The sequence below is a fragment of the Gobius niger genome, assembly GCF_951799975.1.
Source record: "Gobius niger genome assembly, chromosome: 10".
Classification (NCBI taxonomy): Eukaryota; Metazoa; Chordata; class Actinopteri; order Gobiiformes; family Gobiidae; genus Gobius; species Gobius niger.
Genome location: NC_136861.1, coordinates 29,313,587 through 29,333,293, shown reverse-complemented (window position 1 = coordinate 29,333,293; position 19,707 = coordinate 29,313,587). Strand labels below are relative to the sequence as shown.

Below are 19,707 nucleotides of genomic sequence, written 5' to 3'. Positions count from 1 at the left end.
TGTGCTCCACATTGTTTCACCGGATGCTTTTTTATGTCATGGCCGTGTTTTTGTGGGGTTTGGGGTTTTTCCTGCAAATGGTCCATAATGATCCTGAAGAAAGCGGCTTTTTTAAAGGTAAACAAAAAACTAGCTTAGGTGCTAAAACATTTGAGACCTACAAATGTCTTCTTCTGAAACACTGAAGGGGCGACAAGGGCCCCCACACCTGCAGCACAGTGGAGGCGTCACAAGAGGCGCTACAGCAAACAAGGAAGGGACAGAGGAGAAGATGGTGAAAGACTGTTGTGGAGCGGAGGGAGCTGCGCAGGAGGAAGGAGGAGGTGGAGGAGCTGACCAGTGCAGGACGCCACGCTCTGAAACAGGGACAAACCCTGGAGGCGCTGCACTGTTTCAGAGGATCAGAGGAGCAAGCTTGGTTTCCCCGACCCCCAAAAGCATGCTGGTCAGTGTGGCCCTCAGTGGTGGTGTGCGCTCAGTCACAGTGGCTCAGGACTAACACCTGAACCTGCACTTACTCACTTACTTACTTAATCTTTTCACTCAATCTGTCATATTTATGCTATGGCAGAGGTCACAGAATGGCGGGCCTCGGTGCAGATCGGGACCCGAACCTTGGATCCGAACTTATAGGACCCGACCGTGAATCCCCTCGGTCGAACAGCTGCATGGTCTGTTTCTCTCGGTAGTAGAGAAGTAATTACTGCCCAGATCAACAGAAAGAGTGCAGTTCCCCTCAGCTCACTGACACTTTCTATTCTTTTATAAATGGCCCAGGAATGGCTGAAACACGGCTCAATAAGGTTTTCAAACTGAGGAGACTGTTTCCCGACTGTTTTATAAGAAAATGAGCTGCAAGCAGGACTAAACCAGGTCTAAGCAGCATTAATAGTATTCAATTTATTGCATTATTTTCAAAGTAAAGTCATTATAAAGTCATTTTAATTGGACTGCTCTTCCAATTCATTTCAGATGTGTTGCTATTTTTGTCTGTTCCAAAGCCTCTTTTTTTATTTCTCTATGTCCCATGTGTGTTTTTCTTTTTGGTAAATACAATTCATTCTTTAAGAGTTTCTGACAGGTTCGGCTTCCCAAGGCAACACATCTATATTTGATGCTTGCGATGTTTATTAGTCAAACATCTGAATTCAAAACAGGCAGCGAGAAGCAACGCTAGAAGAGGTTGTAGCGTCCCGTAACTGGCACTGTGAAGCCTTGCTGTACATAAGGGCCGTGAACGAGTCCCAGTTTGATCCTTTTGGACGGGATTCACAAAGCCTTTATAGATCACACATAATTACAGCTTATATAAACTCACTTCTTGACACATGACTTGCTCCGCTTAAGCCCTCACCGCAAAAACATCCCCCCCCCCCCGCCTTTCACCCCACCGCCCCATGTTCTTCGCCTCGCCATATTTCAATAATACATCAGACGGATTCATCTTTCAGTAGCTTTGTGCGATACACTCTCTCTGCAGTCTGCACGTGTACAGTATGGGAGGAGGAGGAGGGATCCATGCGTGCTGCTGCTGCTGCTGCTGGGGGAAGCCCTCGGTAGGATACCCTCCTCTCCGCTCATACGTCAGAACATGCCGGCCTATAACGCGGCGACTGGGGGGCACCCAAGGGAGCGGCCCGGGCATATGTGTGGGTGGGATAAGGCGCGCGGAAAGGGAGCAATGAGAGGCGATGATCTCGGTGCATCCGGAGATAAAATCTAATCTTTTAGCTATAGCGTGTGTTTTGCAGCCGTCTCAGAGCTTTCAGACCCTCCAAGTCCACCGTGCGTGAGATCTTTGTCGAGAGCAAAGCCAGTGTTGGTTTCGATTTTAACAAAGGTGATGAAATGCTGCGGTTTATGTCACATATCCGTTTTGATTTGTCATGTTATTGTGACGATGTTCCTTCCTCAAAAACAGCTGTAGTGTTTTGCCTCATCCACACGTTTGAGCTACCATGTTTTATTTGGCCATTTCTTCTTCCTACATCAGAAGCACTCAATCTGGAAGGCTGTTGTGGAGCGGAGGGAGCTGCGCAGGAGGAAGTGGTGGAGGAGCTGAGCAGTGCAGGACACCACGCTCTGGAGGCGGTGCACCGTTTCAGAGGATCAGAGGAGCACTGGCGGCCTCCGACCTCCAAAAGCATGCCGGTCAGGTTGACCCACAGTGGTGGTGAGCTCAGATCTTCATCCACATGTTTGAGTCACCATGTTTAATTTGGCCATTTCCCCTTCTACATCAGAAGCACTCAATCTGTTTTTGAATCCGGAAGTGTCGTCTGCTTTTTTATCATGGTGCCATTGATTTGTTAGTGCAAGGTTAGCTCTCTATACCGGCTTGTGTGTGTGTACATTGACTGAGAGTTGTATCTTATTGAGAACGGCTATAAACTGTCATTTTGCATGTTTTTGTGAAGAACATAAGATACTGCAGGCAATTACTGATCTTTATACTTGTGTTTGTAGCTGTTGGAGCTTCTTTGTTTCTTTCAAAAGCTCCTTTAATCACACATTGTATCGGGTCCCCAGCGAATACTGATATATCAGGAGACAATGCCATTAAGAACTGCTGTTATTTTCTATCTTCTTGCCCTTCCATATACAGCCTCAGTTATTTTATTTTTTTAAGCATATCGCCATAGTACGATTATTAGGCCATGTGTACCTCGCTCCCCGACCTTCCCAGAAGCTTGCGCCTCCGTGACCACCATCAAACCCAGCTCAGCAAGGCCGGAATTTTCTGGCAAAAAAAAAAACAACTGCAGTGAATTGTGAAGTACTGCTTTTGTCTCACTGGGTCACTCTGGTCTGTGGTCTTTAAAGAGAAAAAGGTGTAGTAGCTAGAAGTAACTGGAACTGGGGGGGATGGGAGAAGAGACAGGACAAGTGGAGGAATGAAACGGCACGTTGCCAGCAGCCGTATTGATTATCTGTGGGATGAGCATGCTTTAATATCGATCCACACGGGCGGCAGTATATAATGTCATAAATTGAATACCGAAGCCGAGATGGAACTTTTCTCCACCTGTACAGCAGTACGTCAGGCTTCTAACTGAGGGTACAGGCTAACTTCCTGTTGGCAGCGACTACTTCCTGTCCTTATTTTTAGGGAAATTAATAATGAACTATGATGAAAAAAACACACAAAAGAAACTTAAATAAACATGAAGACTGTGTTTCTTTAAAAAAAAAAAAATCAGATTTTGGCACTTTTTCAATATTTGTTAGCATCGAATTAGCTTTAGCGCTTGGCTTCAAAGCTAAAACACTTAAGTTTATAAACAACTCTCCTCTGATTAAGTATTTACACCCTGAGTAAAGTGTTTTTATCTGTTTTAAGTAATTATACATCGGCTTAAAACTTACTTACTTATTCATTTCAATAAAGTTGAATAAAGACACGGCTAACAGGAGAGAGTCGTTAGCGTAGGAAGTTAGCAGGAACTTGCTTGCCTTTCGCAACTGAATAGAAAGTAGCAATTATTTTATATATATTCTGAAATTTAAACCTCCTACAAATATGTTATTAAATGCAAGATATTTCCCTTTTGGTTTTGCAGTCCATATCTCATGTTTATGCTCCTGAATTTGTATATCCTAAACAGTTTTATAACACGCACTGTGCTCTGGAGCTCGATTCAAAAACATGTCTGAGAACACGATTGACCTGTTTTTGAAAAATAATTAATGCTGAAACTGGAGACATTTGTTTATACTGTGTGACTTGGCCAAATCTGAGATGAATGCAGTTAACGATCCGCAGCGCAGACAGACAGCCGCCGCTAATGACACGGCTAATGGTCAGTGCCATTTTGTATTGACCGCACTATTCGCCCTATTTTTCACTGACATATTAGTATTTCCAGGAATGTCGCCCCCTCGAAATGGGTTTTTGTTTGGGCTGGAGCGGAGCAGTGGGATGAGTGTTTGCCAGTTCTACTTGAAATAGAGGGTATGTAGATTTTACTTGTTTTCAAATCGATGTGAAATTGAAGTGTATACCCTTTTTTGATGATTTTTTTTATGCTTCGTTCAATGGTGAAAGGGGCTGAAGAGCAGGGAGAGACACTGGGCGAATTGTCAGAGCGGAGACACAAACCCACAACACTGAGGATAGAGTCGTCAGATTCGCGGCGGCCTTGACCACTAGCGGCTGCACAGCTTCCAAGAAGAGCATTCTGTTGCTGAGCACGAAGTGTGATTGAAGCTGTCCTCTCTCCACAATGTATGTGGAAGGGCACCGTGATTAAATAGGCAGCCTACAGTGAGAGGAAAAAGTAAGTACACTGTTTGGAATTTCTTAAAGGGGCTAGATGCAAGTTTGCCATTTTATACTCACTACTGCCACCTCAGGTCACATGTGTAACTGCAGCTTCTATATTAAGCTCGTGCATGACGGCACTTCGGACCCGAAGTAAAACTTTTTGAGTGACAGTTCAGGATTTTAGAGGCAGTTGTGGTGAACAAGCTGGAACATGTAAGGGGAGGAAAATACTTAATTTTAAACATTTTTAAACTCTGTATAGTCCCTTTGAATTTCTACCTACATTCGTCATAAAATGTGGTCTGATCTTTATTAAAATCACAAGAGTGTGTTTTTAGTTTTTATTGGCCATAGCATATAAACATTCACAGGACAGCAAGGAATAAGTGGGTACATCCTTTGTTTCAATAATAATGAACTAAGGCAGCAAAAATGTAATATTATTCTAAAACAGCTGAAACAAAAATCCTGTCATTTCACTTCCTGGTAGGGATGGGCGATACCACATTTTTTGGAATGGATACAATCAGTGTTAATTTCGTCGACTAAAATATTTAGTCTTCATTTTAGTCAAAGTGATAATTTTGACGACTAAAATTGGACTAAAACTAAATTCAAAGTTTTTCATGAGACTAAAACTATGACTAAAATGTCCAGATATTTTAGTCGACTAAAATAAGACTAAATAAAAATGAAAAGGAGAGACTAAAATCATCCAAACTTTTATTGACCGTCTGAAAGAGCCTTAGATAAATTCTCTGCCAAAGGATCAGCTCTGAGCTTTGTTCATGTGGAGCAGCTCCATGAAGCAGAGAAACAAGATTAAATATGATTATAATGAATATTATCAATGCAAAGTCGACTTAAATTTAGTCGACTAAATTGACAAGCAATTTTAGTCGACTAAAACTAGACTAAAATTGAAAAGATTTTTTGGACAAAATCTCGACTAAAATTAAATTACATTTTAGTCAAAAGACTAAGATTAAAACTAAATTAAAATATGTTGTCAAAATTAACACTGGATACGATACCGATACTTTGGGATCATTTTTCTCGATACCAACACCGATGCCTATACTGGTCATTTTATATGGGTGAATGTATTTCAATCAATATACATTTCTAAAACTGGTTATTTTATATAATTAATAGGTAAATTAAATGATATTACTTTAACTGGTTAATTAAGCAATGCTAATTTGAAATTAAATACATAAGCAAAGTTTAAAATTAATACTTTATTGACAAACAGAATCTGGTATCGATCCGCCCATCCCTACTTCCTGGATCCATCCGTAAGCCCCTCCCACGCACCCCCCTCTAGCTCTTCTTTGCTGTACAGCTGTTTCAATAAAGAGAGAGGAAAAACGAGTCCCTGCGTCCTGTGTGGCTGGCGAATGATTTCGATTCACAATGAAGGAATATGTTTAGCAAGCGATCGAGAGGTGAAGAAAGCATTTCCTGTGTATGGAAGACCACAGGAGGAGATGTTTGTGAGCGGTCGCTACGCTGCCAACCACTCGAGAAGCTTCAAAGATTACTCAAAGCTGTGTGAGTAGGTTAAAACACAGCTCCTTGTATATTTGTGATGAGAGAACGCTGTAGCATAATGTGAAAAGCTTTAAAAAGTCGATTTTGCATAACACCCGCCCTTTAAAGCCTGACTTATTGCAATGTTCACATGCACGTCATTGTAATTGCTGTCTTCTTCCTTTTTCTTTTTAAATTCACAATCCATTAAGCTGTGTTTTGCCTTACATCACATCACATCTCTCTCTCTCTTTCACGTCATGTTCACAAATTCTAAGCACATCCAGCAGCGTGTCCCCCGTTCCCTCTGATCTGCTTTGCTAATAGCCTTCCAGGGACACGTCTTTATTACCGCAAGTCTTAAAAGAAGAACATCCACCTCTTTGCGCGGGCTCCGGCTCACTCCGGAGGAAGTTGGCAGCAGGCTCGCGTCCGTGCGCCCAGCATTTTACTGGTCTTCTGTGGCGATCGCTATTACACCGTATTACGCTGTGAAAGTGCCAAAAGGCAAGTTGTCTTTGGAGGAATAATTTGTCCGCCTATAACAACCGTCGTCCCGTTCCCTCTTGATTGGGGGCATTGGTCTCACACAGTGGGGGTCACCTTTTCGCCGGATGATTGGCAGGGCCTTGAGGGGAGTGCAGGGCAGGCGTGTGCTTTGCTGACCAGCTAGTTAACAGTGTTATGTGATGTGACAAGTGGCGCTCGGACAAACCGTGTAATTGCTCCGGGCCTGGAGAATAAAATAAGCAAATGTAACGTCGTGTTTGATTTTCCTTTTCAGACTGACTGTGGTCATTGCAATGAGCTGTATGTTTAGTTATGAAATCACAATGGCCTCAGATATTTCTCAACAAGTCATTTACAGAAGGTAGGCTACATGAAGGTGAGTTGTCATTGATATTAATCTATCTTTAGGGTAAATGGCTTTAAGAAGATTTTGTGAGATGATTTGATGTTTTAGTCGCCAACATTCTGATAAATGACCAGCCCTTGAGTTAGGAAGTACCTGGAGTATGACACACAGCTCATTATGCCACTATTCCCCACATAACTGTCCGTGTAATGTCACAGTAAAGCATTAGCATGAGCGAGCGCTCCCTGAGTGACATGTCTATATAACAGTTTACAGCAGAGAGATGTCAGAATAAACCCCCAGAGCTTCCATCCACAGGGCTCTTTTGAACTTCATTTATCCTCCTCATCATAATGTCAATTACTGACAACTCCTCCTGCAGCCTTTTACTGCTGCTGTCACGCTGACGGATTTGAGCCACCGCCTTTTAGTCCATTTTGGCAGGTCACATTTGTAAAATACTTTTTTATATTGTCTTTTGTAAGGGAGGCCATTTGAATATTTTTTTCAAACTGATATGAGTATAAGTACTTTCATTCAAGTACTCTCCGATACCGAATAGCAATACAAGCACAAGACATTGTCTTCAAACATACTTAAAGGGGCTAGATGCAAGTTAGCCATTTTATGCTCACTACTGCCACCTCAGGTCATACATGCAGCTTCTATATTAAGCTTGTGCATGACGGCACTTCGCACCCAAATTAACACCTTTTTGAGTGACAGTGCAGGATTTTAGAGGCAGTTGTGGTGAACAGGTCTGGGCTCATTCTACACATTAGGACATTGTTGGAACATGTAGCGGGAGGAAAATACTTAATTTTAACATTTTTAAACTCTGTATAGTCCCTTTAAATGGACTGGAATCAAGTTGGTCATTTTTATACTCACTACTGCCACCTCAGGTCTTATGCGTAACTGCAGGTTCTATATTAAGCTCATGCATGACGGCACTTCGGACCCAAAGTAACAACTTTTTGAGTGACAGTGCAGGATTTTGCAGGCAATTGTGGTGAACAGGTCTGAGCTCATGTAGGGGAAGGAAAATACTCATTTTAACATTTTTAAACTCTGTATAGTCCCTTTAATAAACTGACTTGCTCAGCAGATTTAGTATTTAGCTACTTTACTTGAGCACTTATCAATCACCTGCACTATGACTGTGAACTTGCTGCAATTACTGATGTTTTTATACATTTTACATTCTGTTTGAATTTTTTTTATGTTTTATTATTTTTATTTCTTGCCTTTTCAAAGTTTTTTTTTTTTAATTACTAATTGTACATAATGTAACTCTATTTACTGTTTAGTGGTTTGTACATTTTCCTGTCTGTTTAGCACACCCTGAGTATTTTCCTTGAGAGCTGATGTAACAAGTGAATTTTTCCAAGACTTATCTTAAACTTTCCAAAACTGTCCAAAAGTTGCTTATTGCCTTTGTTGTACTTTTACATACAAGTATTCAGATGGTTAGTTACTACTAGATTGGCCTCATTTTACACCAGCCTTACTTGTTCTTGCTAGCTCGCGCTAACTTGCTAACATAGAATTTTTTTTATTTTTTTTTTGCTCCAGATGGGCTTGTTAGCCCTTCCTGAGTACTTTTTAGTTGCTGGATTTGTTTTACAGATGCAGAAAGTTTCTAAGCATTAAGCGGCTAAGACTGGCCAAAGCCGTTAGCAGCTAGTTAGCTACATTAGCCTGCTCGTCTTGTAAACACTGGAAGCACCGTGGTACAATCAAGACAGTTTTTATGTAATGTTTGTGTAAGGAACAAGTTTGTTTCCTCTTAAAATGGCGGTTGATCATTCAGTGAACAGTCAGTCCTGAACCATTGTGTGTTTGTGCTTCTCGTGGTATATTAATTGTCTATTAGAAAAATGTCAACAGCCATAGTTTCATAGGAGGTAGCGGAGGCTCATGTTATCAAATACGGCCGACTACTTTAGTGTTTTTTATGCTTGTATATGTTGGTCCTTTATATGGAACTGCTGATTAAAAAATGAACTCGACCTCGTTCCTCTCTGCACTCTCCGATGCCTCTTCATTAAGCTTTGTGTACGCGTTTGTGATGGATCGTCCGCGCAGCATGGGATTTCAAATTGATCGTCAAATCAAATTGGCCGTAAAGAGGGTTGACGCGGCTCGGAGCGGCGGCCCGATGGAGTCCGGGCGCCGAACCGTGACAAACGCGCTCGGCTAAAAGATGAAAAATAATGCTGATTACGAGTACACGGGCATCAACAAACTGCGCGCTAATGCGGTTTGTTTACCAGAGCCGCTACGCACGCTAACGCTGCAGACCGGATCATAGTGTCTAATCACGCTAATTAGCCGTGGAAGGTTCCCGTGTTACCTGCCTGGTAAGGTCCTGTAATACGGTACCAGGATAGGAGACTGTGGGTAGAGATTTTGCCATGGCGCTTCACCCATCTTTACCCCAGCCATTTAAATGTTTAATACTTGATTTTAATATTTGAAGTCTATGGGGAGCATGAATGTGAATTTTACAGAATAAGAGCGAGTTTTGAGGACTGTTTCACTCTACGCCACATGAAAAAAAAAATGGATGATTCAAAACAAAATGGTCACATATGTGCCAAGTCACAGGAATCAGGGACACAAGTCAGTTCTGGGGCATTTGAGCTTTTCACAGATTGTTATGGTATAGTCTCCAAGCTTTCCAACAAAGCACAACAATATTTGGACACATAGCGGTGATTTGAATTTAACAACTCAAAAAAGCCCAAAAGGCAGAAAAAGGCCTCTAAACATTTGGCTGTTCTCACCTCTCTCTGCTGCTCGAGTAACAATAGGGCTCATTTACATAAGCCATACCCGCTCCTCCTGTAAAGCTGTAATGCACAGAGGGGAGAAATGGAAAAAAGCAAGAAAAATGTGCCATCAAAGAAAAAACAAACAGGTTTGCAAACAGGTAATACATAAATAAATGTTTCTTGCATAAATCCACTTCCCATAGAGCCTCTACCTCTACAGCAACTAGCAACACAATGACAACTAGCAACTTTATCCCAACACACACACATTTGACCAGAGGGAATAAAGAACGTACACACGGTCTTCAGTGCCATCGACTACACACACAGTTTACGACCAAAAACAAAACGCAAACAAATCCAACCCACTGAACACACCACGCTAGCTAACAGCACAACAATAGCCTCATTAAAAACCAAACAGACACGATGGCGCAGTGGCCACCAGCGAAAATAAACAAACTTTCACTCACCCGTCTGAAGTAACCTCTGCTCAGCAAACTCGTGATCAAATCCAGTTTCCTCGCTCAGTTTTTTTCAATGTAGAGTTATGCGCTAAATCCTTCTGTCTTACAACACGCTCTGATGATACTATCATTATGCTAAATTCAGATTTTCTCTTTCTAAGTTTCATATCTTTATGTCGGCTCTTGGCTCTGTCGTCATCCAATCAGAGGTTTTGTCACAATGAGACCAGGGCATTAAAAAGCATTAAAAGTCGTGAAATAAATTGTGCCAAAATTAAGCCCTTAAATGTCATTGAAAAGCAGTAAAGGGACTAGATGCAAGTTGGTCATTTTATACTCACTACTGCCGCCTCAGATCTTGCGCGTAACTGCAGGTTGTATATTAAGCTTGTGCATGACGGCACTTCAGACCCGAAGTAACAACTTTTTGAGTGACAGGCAGTTGTGGTGAACAGGTCTGAGCTCATTCTACACATTAGAACATTGCTGGAACATGTCGGGGGAGGAAAATACTCAGCTTTAACATTTTAAACTCCATATCGTCCCTTTAAATTAGATTAAAACTGGCATCAAATCTATAATTTTTCCTTCAAGACAGAACCCACAACAATAACATTGGTAAACTATTTTATTACTGCAGACATTTGCCAAAAACACAAAAACTCTGGTCTAAAACAAATTAAGTTCAGCTCTGACTGAAATTTTACACAATCCGTTTTGCTCATAAGTTCCCCGTTGTTTCCAATTTTGTCTTGAATATAAAAATGTCCCCTTGTTCCCCTGTTTGTTTGAATGTTTACACATCTTATGAAATTAAACATGCTGAGGAGTTTGATTTGCTGCCACCCGTAGAAACCCTGCACAACAAAAGATCTCCTGTCTAACCATCACAGTGGAGTTGTTAAGTGTAACTGTAAAAAGCATGACTATGGATTGAATGCCACGAGGCTGACGACATGTAGCATAATGTTTTATCATCACTGTTGGACAGAGGAGGATGACATCATACATACAAAAAAAAATGTTTTTGGCAAAGACAACGTGGTTTCCTCTTTATGGTTTCACCGGGAATGTTAGTTTGACGACACCGTTAGCAAACACCTGTTACATTTGTTGTTACAATTTTTTTACAAGACGACCTATTTAGAGAGAAAAAAAAAAAGTTCTGACAACAAAGTGGATGATTCAGCGGTGAGGGACAGCCTTGATGTTTTTTGCGAGCCAGATCTCAAACTGCTTTTTACTGGGCTTGCTTGAACAGAAAAAGAAGCCCCGTAAAGAGTGACAGGTGCGGGGCAGTTGCCGAAGTTAAAAAAAAAAAAAAAAGGGACTAAGGTGTGCTTTATTGCCCATGTAGGGATTTTTGTCCAATTCAGGGTCAGGAGTATCATGTATCTCCAGGAAACCACCCATACTCTCGATTCTTTAGCGTTCATTTATCTTTCTATAGATTAGTGTTGTCATTTGCACCGGGGTTTTACAGCAATGCCATTTCATCCTTCCTCCTTATTTGAACTGACGATAAAAAATGACTTAGAACTAAGGAAAGCAGCTCATTGTTCTTGCAAGTACACGTTCTTTATCACATTAACTCCGAACAAATGGCTTCTACTCAGTATTATTGAAAGCTACAACTGGAGCAATATAACGCAGTGACAGGGGGCTTGGGGCGACCATACCCAAGCCTGTGAAAAATAACACTCTGTCCCATAGCTAATGGTTTCTAGCGCATAAAACAGACCCAAACAGTGCAGCGCTCCAAGCGTCTTCTGTTTTGTTCACTTATAGAGGGGCTGTAAATGCACTGAATATGGCATAAATGGAGCACCGTGTGTTTCACAGAAGCCCGTCCAAAAAGTCTGCATGCTATGGGTCCCTTTTTCCAAGATGGTTTCCAATGATTCTCATACGGTAAGAGACGCTTAACCCTCGCTTTAACCGAGCACATTTTCTCTTGTTCAGTTTTCCCCAAATCTAAAAGCTTCTTGACTGGAGGTACAGTCTATAGGTCAGAGTAACGCCTCATTTGAAAGCTAAGAATTGCAAAAATGATCTAACTGATTTTCTTGTCATTGTCATCGCTATTTTGTTGTATTTTTGTGGGGGGTTTTGGTAACTGTTTAGTTGCTTTTTCATCACTTTGTTGTCGCTTGTTTTGTTGTGTTTTTCTTCTTCTTCCTCATCACTTTCATATTGCGGTTCTGACACTTGTTTTGTTGCCTTTTCATCACTGTTTTCTTGCTATTTTTCTCACTCTTTTTTATGCTTTTTCCAAGAAGCTTTGGGTAAATTTGACAGATTTGGGTAAAGCAGAGCTGGAGAAAATGTGCTCAGTTAAGTCGAGGGTAAAGAGGTTAATCATACACTGCCTGAACATAACTCTTATGATCTTGCTGCAGTTTAGCAGGTCTATCGGTTCAGCAACACTATGTGCCCAAAAAATGAGATCAGCCTGAACATCCTGAATGACCGGGTTATACCATTAATGAATTTATTCTTCTCTGATGGCACGGGCATATTTCAAGATGACAATACCAGGATTCATTGGGCTCTCGATGTGAAAGAGCGATTCAGGAAGTACGAGACTTACTTTTCGCACATGGATTGTCCACCATAGAGTCAAAGGCTGCATCTGAAACCATCAAATTGTAGCCTCTAAGTACTAACACTAGCAATTAATCCTCAACCTTTCATGGGGTCGACTGTTAGATCTCTGATCTCTGATCTGTGAACTAGAGCTTCAGAGCTGTTTTCCCAATTCGACCGCCCTTACCCAGGGGAAGGGGAAGTGACATCACCAACAGCTGTTTTTTTTTTTCTTCTTTAAAGTCTTCCTTCACATTTCCCTTTAGCATTATTTTATCTCAACAGCTGTTTCATAAAGCTACAGCAGCAAATTAGCCAAGTGGCATAAGTTTAAACTTTATACTAAATGAAAGCAAAAGCACAAAAGCACAAACTGCATTTAAGTCATTTACTGAGGCGGCTCTTTAACACACTGACATGTGACTGACATGTGACTGAGCTGTGGGGACGACAATATGTATTTTGCCACTTTTATATAGTTTGGCTTGTGCAGAATCTTATTTTTCTTGGTTGTGCATGAATCACTCGAGGGTGGGGGCGAGGGGGGTGGGGGGATTGGCGGTGCAGTGGCTTATGGGATGGCACATAGCTCCTAATCACCGGTTAGTTAGCACCAGAGGTCCCTATACTTAAGTGGCTATGATAGTTAGCACTGAGGCTTCTTTCCCTAACTTCCTAACTGGCAGCCCAATTCGGAAGCTTCTTGTCATGGCGGACGCTGAGGCACATCCGGTTTGGCGTCAGACCTCTTACTAATCTGCTCGTTTCGGAAGGGGCCAAGATCGTAACCCCCTTTGAGAATCTTTGGGATGTGCTGGAGAAGTCTTTGCGCAGTGGTCACACTCTCACATTATCAACACAAGATCTTGGTGAAAAATGAATGCAACACTGCAGAAGCTTTTCAAACTAATGCCACAACAAAAGCTAAAGGCGATCCAACCAAAATATTAGAGCCTGTGACCTTTTGTGTTGTACTTTTTTGGTCAGGCAGTGTATTTGCCAATATGATCACGTCTGGATACAATAGAGTATGTATAGTTCTCAAAATCATCCGCCAGAAGATGCTCGAGGACCAATTGCCTACATCCTGCCACTCTCTATCACTTTCTTAAGAGACGCCTATTGTATGTTTTATCTAACCCAGCAACATCCTTACCGCAGTATATGCAGTCTAATATATATTTCAGTCCGTTTCCATTATCTCCTGCAGGCTGCATGGCGCGTGTACACCATGGCACCATTTTCTTTTTCTTTTTTCTGGTGTTTCAGCCTTCGCTTCGTGCGCGTCACACGGGGCCAAGTTTGAGTCGCCTCTCTCTCCCTCACCCTTTCTCTCTCTCTCTCTCTCTCTCTCTCTCTCTCTCGCACCGGCAGAGAAGCCCAGCAGCCCACACACTCACACAATCTCTCTCCCAGTCACAGTCCAGGCGCGCATCTCCGCTCCACGCTGCGCAACCGACACCTCAGCGAACATGGACGGACGGACGGACGGACGCGTGGAGATTCTGGATAATCTTTGAACGTTAACGCCCGGAAAGAAAAACACAAACAAAAAAACAAACAAAAAAAAACGCTTTTGCAAGTGACTCTGTGGATACTCCCCGTGATTTTGGATTATATTTCCTCTGCGTAAAGAGTGGGAACTATAGTGGGGATTTTTTTTTTTTCCTTCTTCTTCCCCTTCGAACGGGAAAAAGGATTGCTGGGAAAAGAGGCTGGTTAACGAGACGCGGAAAGTCACGGATCATGCTTATGGGAACTTCCGATTCCGTCTCTTTAAGGTATTTGTTTCATGCATTCAACTTTTTATCTGCCGTCTGTAGTATCCCCAGTGTAGACTCGGAAGCTTGTGGGTAGGTGTGGACTTTTGGGAAAGACAAAAGACGCGACTGCACAGGTGATGGGCGCGCTGTTCCTCATGGCCGCCTTGCGCGTAAAGTACTTTCCACAGCTTTTTGCATTTGACAACGCTCCTGCTTCTTCACCCCCGTGCTATTGTCCCCCAACCCTTAATATAAAACATGACAGCAAACACAAAAGTATGCAGATATCAGATTTCACTAATCAGATTTTTTGGGTGCCTTATCCCCCTTTTTCTTGCGCGTGTGTGTGTTTTGATTTTTTGCGCATTACCCTGCCCACTGCTGCGTGGTGTGGGCAACACAAACCTCCAGTAAAGCACAGAACAGAGCAGCCCATCTGTTCATCACATAGCAACAAGACGGGAGAGGGAGACAGAGGGACGCAGCAGCAGCAGCAGCAGCAGCGCTCCCATGGCCTCCCTGTGTAATGTAAAACACTTGCGCGTACCGGCAAGAGGCGCTGCGCTGTGACCGTACGTATAAAGACGAAAAGCGGCGTTTGTTTTGGAGGGGGGTTTAATCTGTTAACCGCTTAACCGCCACCTGAACCGAGCACATTATCTTTTGTTTGGCCTCCACCCAAATCTAAAAGCTTAAAAAAAAAAACAAGCATCAAAAATAGTGACGAAAAACGCGACAGAAAAGTGACGAAAGAGCGACGGGAAAAACGCGTGGGAAAAGCGACCAAAAAAATAACCGTGCATAACAAAATAGAGGCAAAAACGCTTAAAAAATGCAGCGACATCGCAACAACAACAAAAAGCGATGAAAAAGCAACTGACGTCACAAAAGAGCGACAAAAACGTGACGAAAACGCAAAACAAAAAAATGCATCTAAAAAAAAAGAACCTACGAAAACACGACAAAAACGCTAAACAAAATGTGACCAAAAAAAGTTGCGATCACTTTTGTAGGTCGTAGCTTGCAAAAGGGTTTTACATTTGGGTAAAGCCGAACTGGAGACAATGCGCTCGGTTCAGGCGGGGGCGTGCGGGGTTCAAGCATACAAGGCCTGACTCTGTGGGGAAAGAGTGTTCGGAGGGAAAGTTACCTCGGGGACAGGGAAAGGGGCCATGGCGTTTACCAATCTGGAAACACGACCCTGTTCTTTCCAGAGATATGGAAAGGTATCAGATTCTTACATCACTTTTACATGAGCAGTTCATGTAAAGGCCACAGTGTAACAAGGCGCGTAAACAGAGGCTTTTCACGCTGTAAGTCATCGAAGTGGAAGGTGGTTAACCTCTCATTCACTTTCAGGCAAGAGGAGAATGGATAACTTTCAGGAGCTTTTCATCTGGAGAAAATATTATAAAAGATAACGGCTCAACAGTCTGCTTCAAGCTGGGGGTTTAAAACGTGTACAATACTCAAGTTCGTATACAGAAAAAGGTCTTCCTATGCTTTGGCGCCGAGGTCAGGCCAGGGAGCCAAAGCCGGTCATCCAGCGTAAATCCTCTGACCTTCAAGATGATAGAATAATATTTTCTGGAGGAGGCCCTTCGACAGCCCCCTTTAATGACATAGCTATATTTGTAAAAGTGCTGTTTATCTCTTTGGATGATGCTGCCTGCTTGCAACATGATGGATTTTCTCCTAAACACCTTATTTTAGATGTTTGATTCCGTTGTCTATGTAGATATTTAACCTTAAATGTCTACTTAAAGATACATCTTTCGAAAGGTGACGAAAAGCAATGTGACTTCAGAGTTTTACACCTGCCCCTCTTGCACTAAAGGCTGGTTAGGTCGTGTTTAGAGTCACATTACATTAGAGTCACATTATTGTAAATGTGACAGGTATGAACATAGGGTTGGAGATATGATAATAAAAATGTCATCTTCATCTGATCCCTGTGACTGTTTTCTGATTTGAAGAGATCGATGTATCGTGATTCAGCGTTTTGTCTAGTTTTATGCAGCTCTATGCCCCATCACTGCTGTTTTCGTCAACGAAGACACAATATCATTACGTTGATGCACCTTTTATCAATGACAATAACGTGACGGCAACAAGCAAAGAATTGCTCTTCGGTGATTAAAACATGACGAGACGTTTATGAGTTTTCGTGGATGAGATGAGAGTGGGAGCAGCCAGAGCTTGAGCTTGAGCGAGCTTTGGGGGAAAGTCATGTTCACAATGACGATTCTGCCTATTGTGGTTAATCTGTCTGTCAAAAGCTTAGTACAACTTTCATCCCAATTTCCAGTGCTTATTTTCAACAAGCTAATTTGTTGAAATACTCGCTGCGTAGCTCTTTCAAATGTGTAAGCCCTTATAGGACCTGATGTTATGGTCTGGGCATTTGGATGCAAGGTGACGAAGGGAATCTTGAATTTCAACTTTGAACTCTTACATCCAGCAGAAGTGTAATGTTCTAAGGCAGAAGCTCCATGACTTCTTTCTTCACTTCTCAGTCTGTGACTGAAGAGCAATGAAGCCTCAGCCTTTTTACAGGAAATAAAGGGCTCACTATTTAGCGTCATGTTACTGTCACTCAGTGTACAACCTACAGTGTAACTCTGAAGCCAATCAGATCACAGTGACTCAGAGCGAGTTGAGCTGAAATGGGTGCCAAACGCCAAGCTCCAAACTTAGACTGAAAATAAAAAACCCACAGCTTATTGGGTTAAAGGCCCTGTACCTCATGTTCATCCAGGTAGTGGAATTCCATTTTTCTTCCCCTCCTCAAATGAGTTATGAAGAGGACGTTTGTGAAAAGACAACATGTATTTCATTTAAACACTTTTAGTTTTTTTCAAGAACTGGCAGGCAAATTGTTTTCAGCATCAGTGTGACAGTGATCCCGAAAAAGTGACCCCAAAAGTTGTAAAACTGGCATATGAACTTGCCCCGTGAAGAATTGCGATGTCATTCAAAATGTTCACATATGGAGCACAAAGGAAATTATCTTTTGAAAAGTCAGGTATAGAGCCTTTAACTACTTTTTTTAAAAATGGAACTGACTATAACTTGGCTAAAACTAGACTAAAACTATCAAATTTAGAAATGACTGAAATGTGACTAAAACCAAAAGCAACTTCATCCAAAAGACTAAAACTACAACAAAGAGCGCTGCCAAAAACGACACTGCGTCCCATTCACTTCTCCTGTTGGTCAATGAGATCTTCCTTGGCGTATTGCCCACCCTCATTGAAAACCATTATGCCAGATTTGTCTGTAGTAGTAGTAGTGGAATGCAATGTTTAGTCCATCATGTATGTATGTATTTACATATTTTATCACTGTGCATCTATTTATTTCCTATTTTAATCAATCGCATAGACTAGCAAGTGAGTTGTTGATGTTTATATTGTAGTGACAATATATCTCTCCCTGAAAGTCGTGAAGTCAGATCCCAGAATGGCATTGGGAATGTTTGTTATGAATCAGGTAAAAATATCTGGTACACTGCATAAAGCTATCTTAAAATGAGCAAAATTTTCTCTGAAATAAGTAATTGTGTCCTTGATTTGAGACATGAGTTGAATTTTACAAAGTCTGTCAATGGGGCAAGATCTTTACACTTAAAAAAAGAGGTAACACTATAGTTACTGTTTAAAGGAATTAAATTACAGAATAAACAAGTGTGAGATTTATCATTTATCAAGGCTAAACAAGGTGTAGTAATTATAAAGTGTGACCAATAAAAGAAATCACTCTACTCAAAACTAGAAAAAAATAATAACAATAAAAATGCACTAGAAATTAAACTGCTGTAGTTGTTTTGTCTTAATTTAACAGTAAATATCTTGAAATTTGATTCTGAAATCAAGGGCAAATGTACTTATTTAACAACATTTCTTTCATCACAAGATGCCTTCTGCAGTGTGTACTGTAGGGCCTTTAATTGAGGTTTTGGACAGTGTTCCAAAGCCCAGACATTTTGGCTGCGTTGTGTTTCTAATCTGTCCCTTGCTCCTCACAGAGTGGCTCGGCCTGACGCTCTATCATGACTGATGGCGAGGGGAGAGCGCGCTTTCAGTTCGCAGAGGTCCAGCCTCAGCAGCAGCCAGTGGGACCGGACCAGGACGACCCCGATCCCGAGTCGCCCCCGCCCGACCAGGTGATTCTGGCCATACCCTCCCGCTACCACGGCAACGAGCCCGACGGCCCCGATGACATAGACCCGGGAGGACGGGGAGGAGGTGAAGATGAGGTCGCGGCGGCGGTGGAGGAGGAGGAGGAAGAGGAGAAAGATCAGGTAGACGGAGAGTGGAGTTCGGAAATCCAGGAAGAGGACCAGGATCTCAAGGGTCCGGGGGAGTTCGAGGTGGGAGCGGGACCTACTCTCGGGGTGCGGATCCGGGCGCCCATTCGAGATCCGGACTGTATTTCGGAGGACGAGGAGCAGCAGCCGTACCCCGCCCTGGCGCCAGTGGCCTTCTTCTGCCTAAAGCAAACCACGCGGCCTCGCAACTGGTGTCTGCGCGTCGTATGTAACCCATATCCTTTTACACGCCATGTGGAACGGAGCGGTGATCCCGGTAAGACCAAACCAAGGGGGGGGGGGAGAAACTATCGGGCGCAAGTGGAATTCTGTTGGAACTTTATCTAAAACATCTTTCAGAGTTTTTAATTGGCTTTTGTTAAGCGTCATGCATGAGAACAGTTGCTAGTTAAAGCTGCGGTAATCAAATTATGTTCCTGTAGTAGAGTGAACTTCTTTTGGGACCATAGATCTACATTGTAAATGCGACGTACTGTACGTGGCAGAAAAAAGAAACGCTGTTGTGTGTCCAAAAAAAAAAAGCGCTATTTCCTCCAGCGCAAACCAGGAAGTCAGAGGCTAAATTAGCAAAACGTTAGCATTAGCGGTCCGCCCTTTTTAGCTCAAGGGTCTGTAAGAGCGAGAAACGAGTGACAGCTGAACGCTTTTACTCAACTCTCTACAACTTTCACTGTGTGACAATGGAGTCATTTGGGTGATGCGGCTTTAAAGCTGCACTATGCAACTTTGTATGCGGAAAATGTTTTTGATATTTGAGCGTAATTGACCTTTTATGTGACCCCATGGCTGCATTGGTGCCTTTACTTTCGATTGCTGTGGCCTCTACAACGCTCCAGGATAAATTGCTATGTTGGTTTTCTGGTGAGAGCAGTGAAAACCTACCAGAAAACTGCAAAAACAATTGATACCGGAGCATCATAGAGGCCACTGTGATGGAAAATGAAGGTGTCATGCTGACCATACAGCTGCAGGGTCACTGAAAGGTCAATTACACACAAATAAAACCTTTTTTTTTGCACATTAGAAGTTGCATAATGCACCTTTAAGTTGTTACGTATGGTGCAACTTCATTTTGAGATTTCCTAACACTTTCCAAACATTCCGATTCTTCAAATGGATATGTTTATAAAC

At 42.3% G+C, this 19,707-nt stretch overlaps 1 protein-coding gene across 3 annotated transcripts in view; it reads left to right on the top strand.

Annotated features, from left to right (window-relative positions):
• The first annotated feature begins 13,848 nt into the window (after positions 1 to 13,848).
• The window catches only part of cacna1ha (calcium channel, voltage-dependent, T type, alpha 1H subunit a), a 182,240-nt gene continuing 176,381 nt past the window's right edge, over positions 13,849 to 19,707 (top strand). For 2 of the 3 annotated variants that reach the window (XM_079564002.1, XM_079564001.1), the window contains exons 1-2: positions 13,850 to 14,264; positions 18,274 to 18,793. In XM_079564002.1, coding sequence (XP_079420128.1) covers positions 18,298 to 18,793 — 496 coding nt within the window. In that variant the 5' untranslated portion in view covers positions 13,850 to 14,264; positions 18,274 to 18,297. Of the gene's footprint in view, positions 14,265 to 18,273; positions 18,794 to 19,707 lie in introns of all 3 variants that reach the window. The other variant, XM_079564003.1, reaches the window with a different exon arrangement.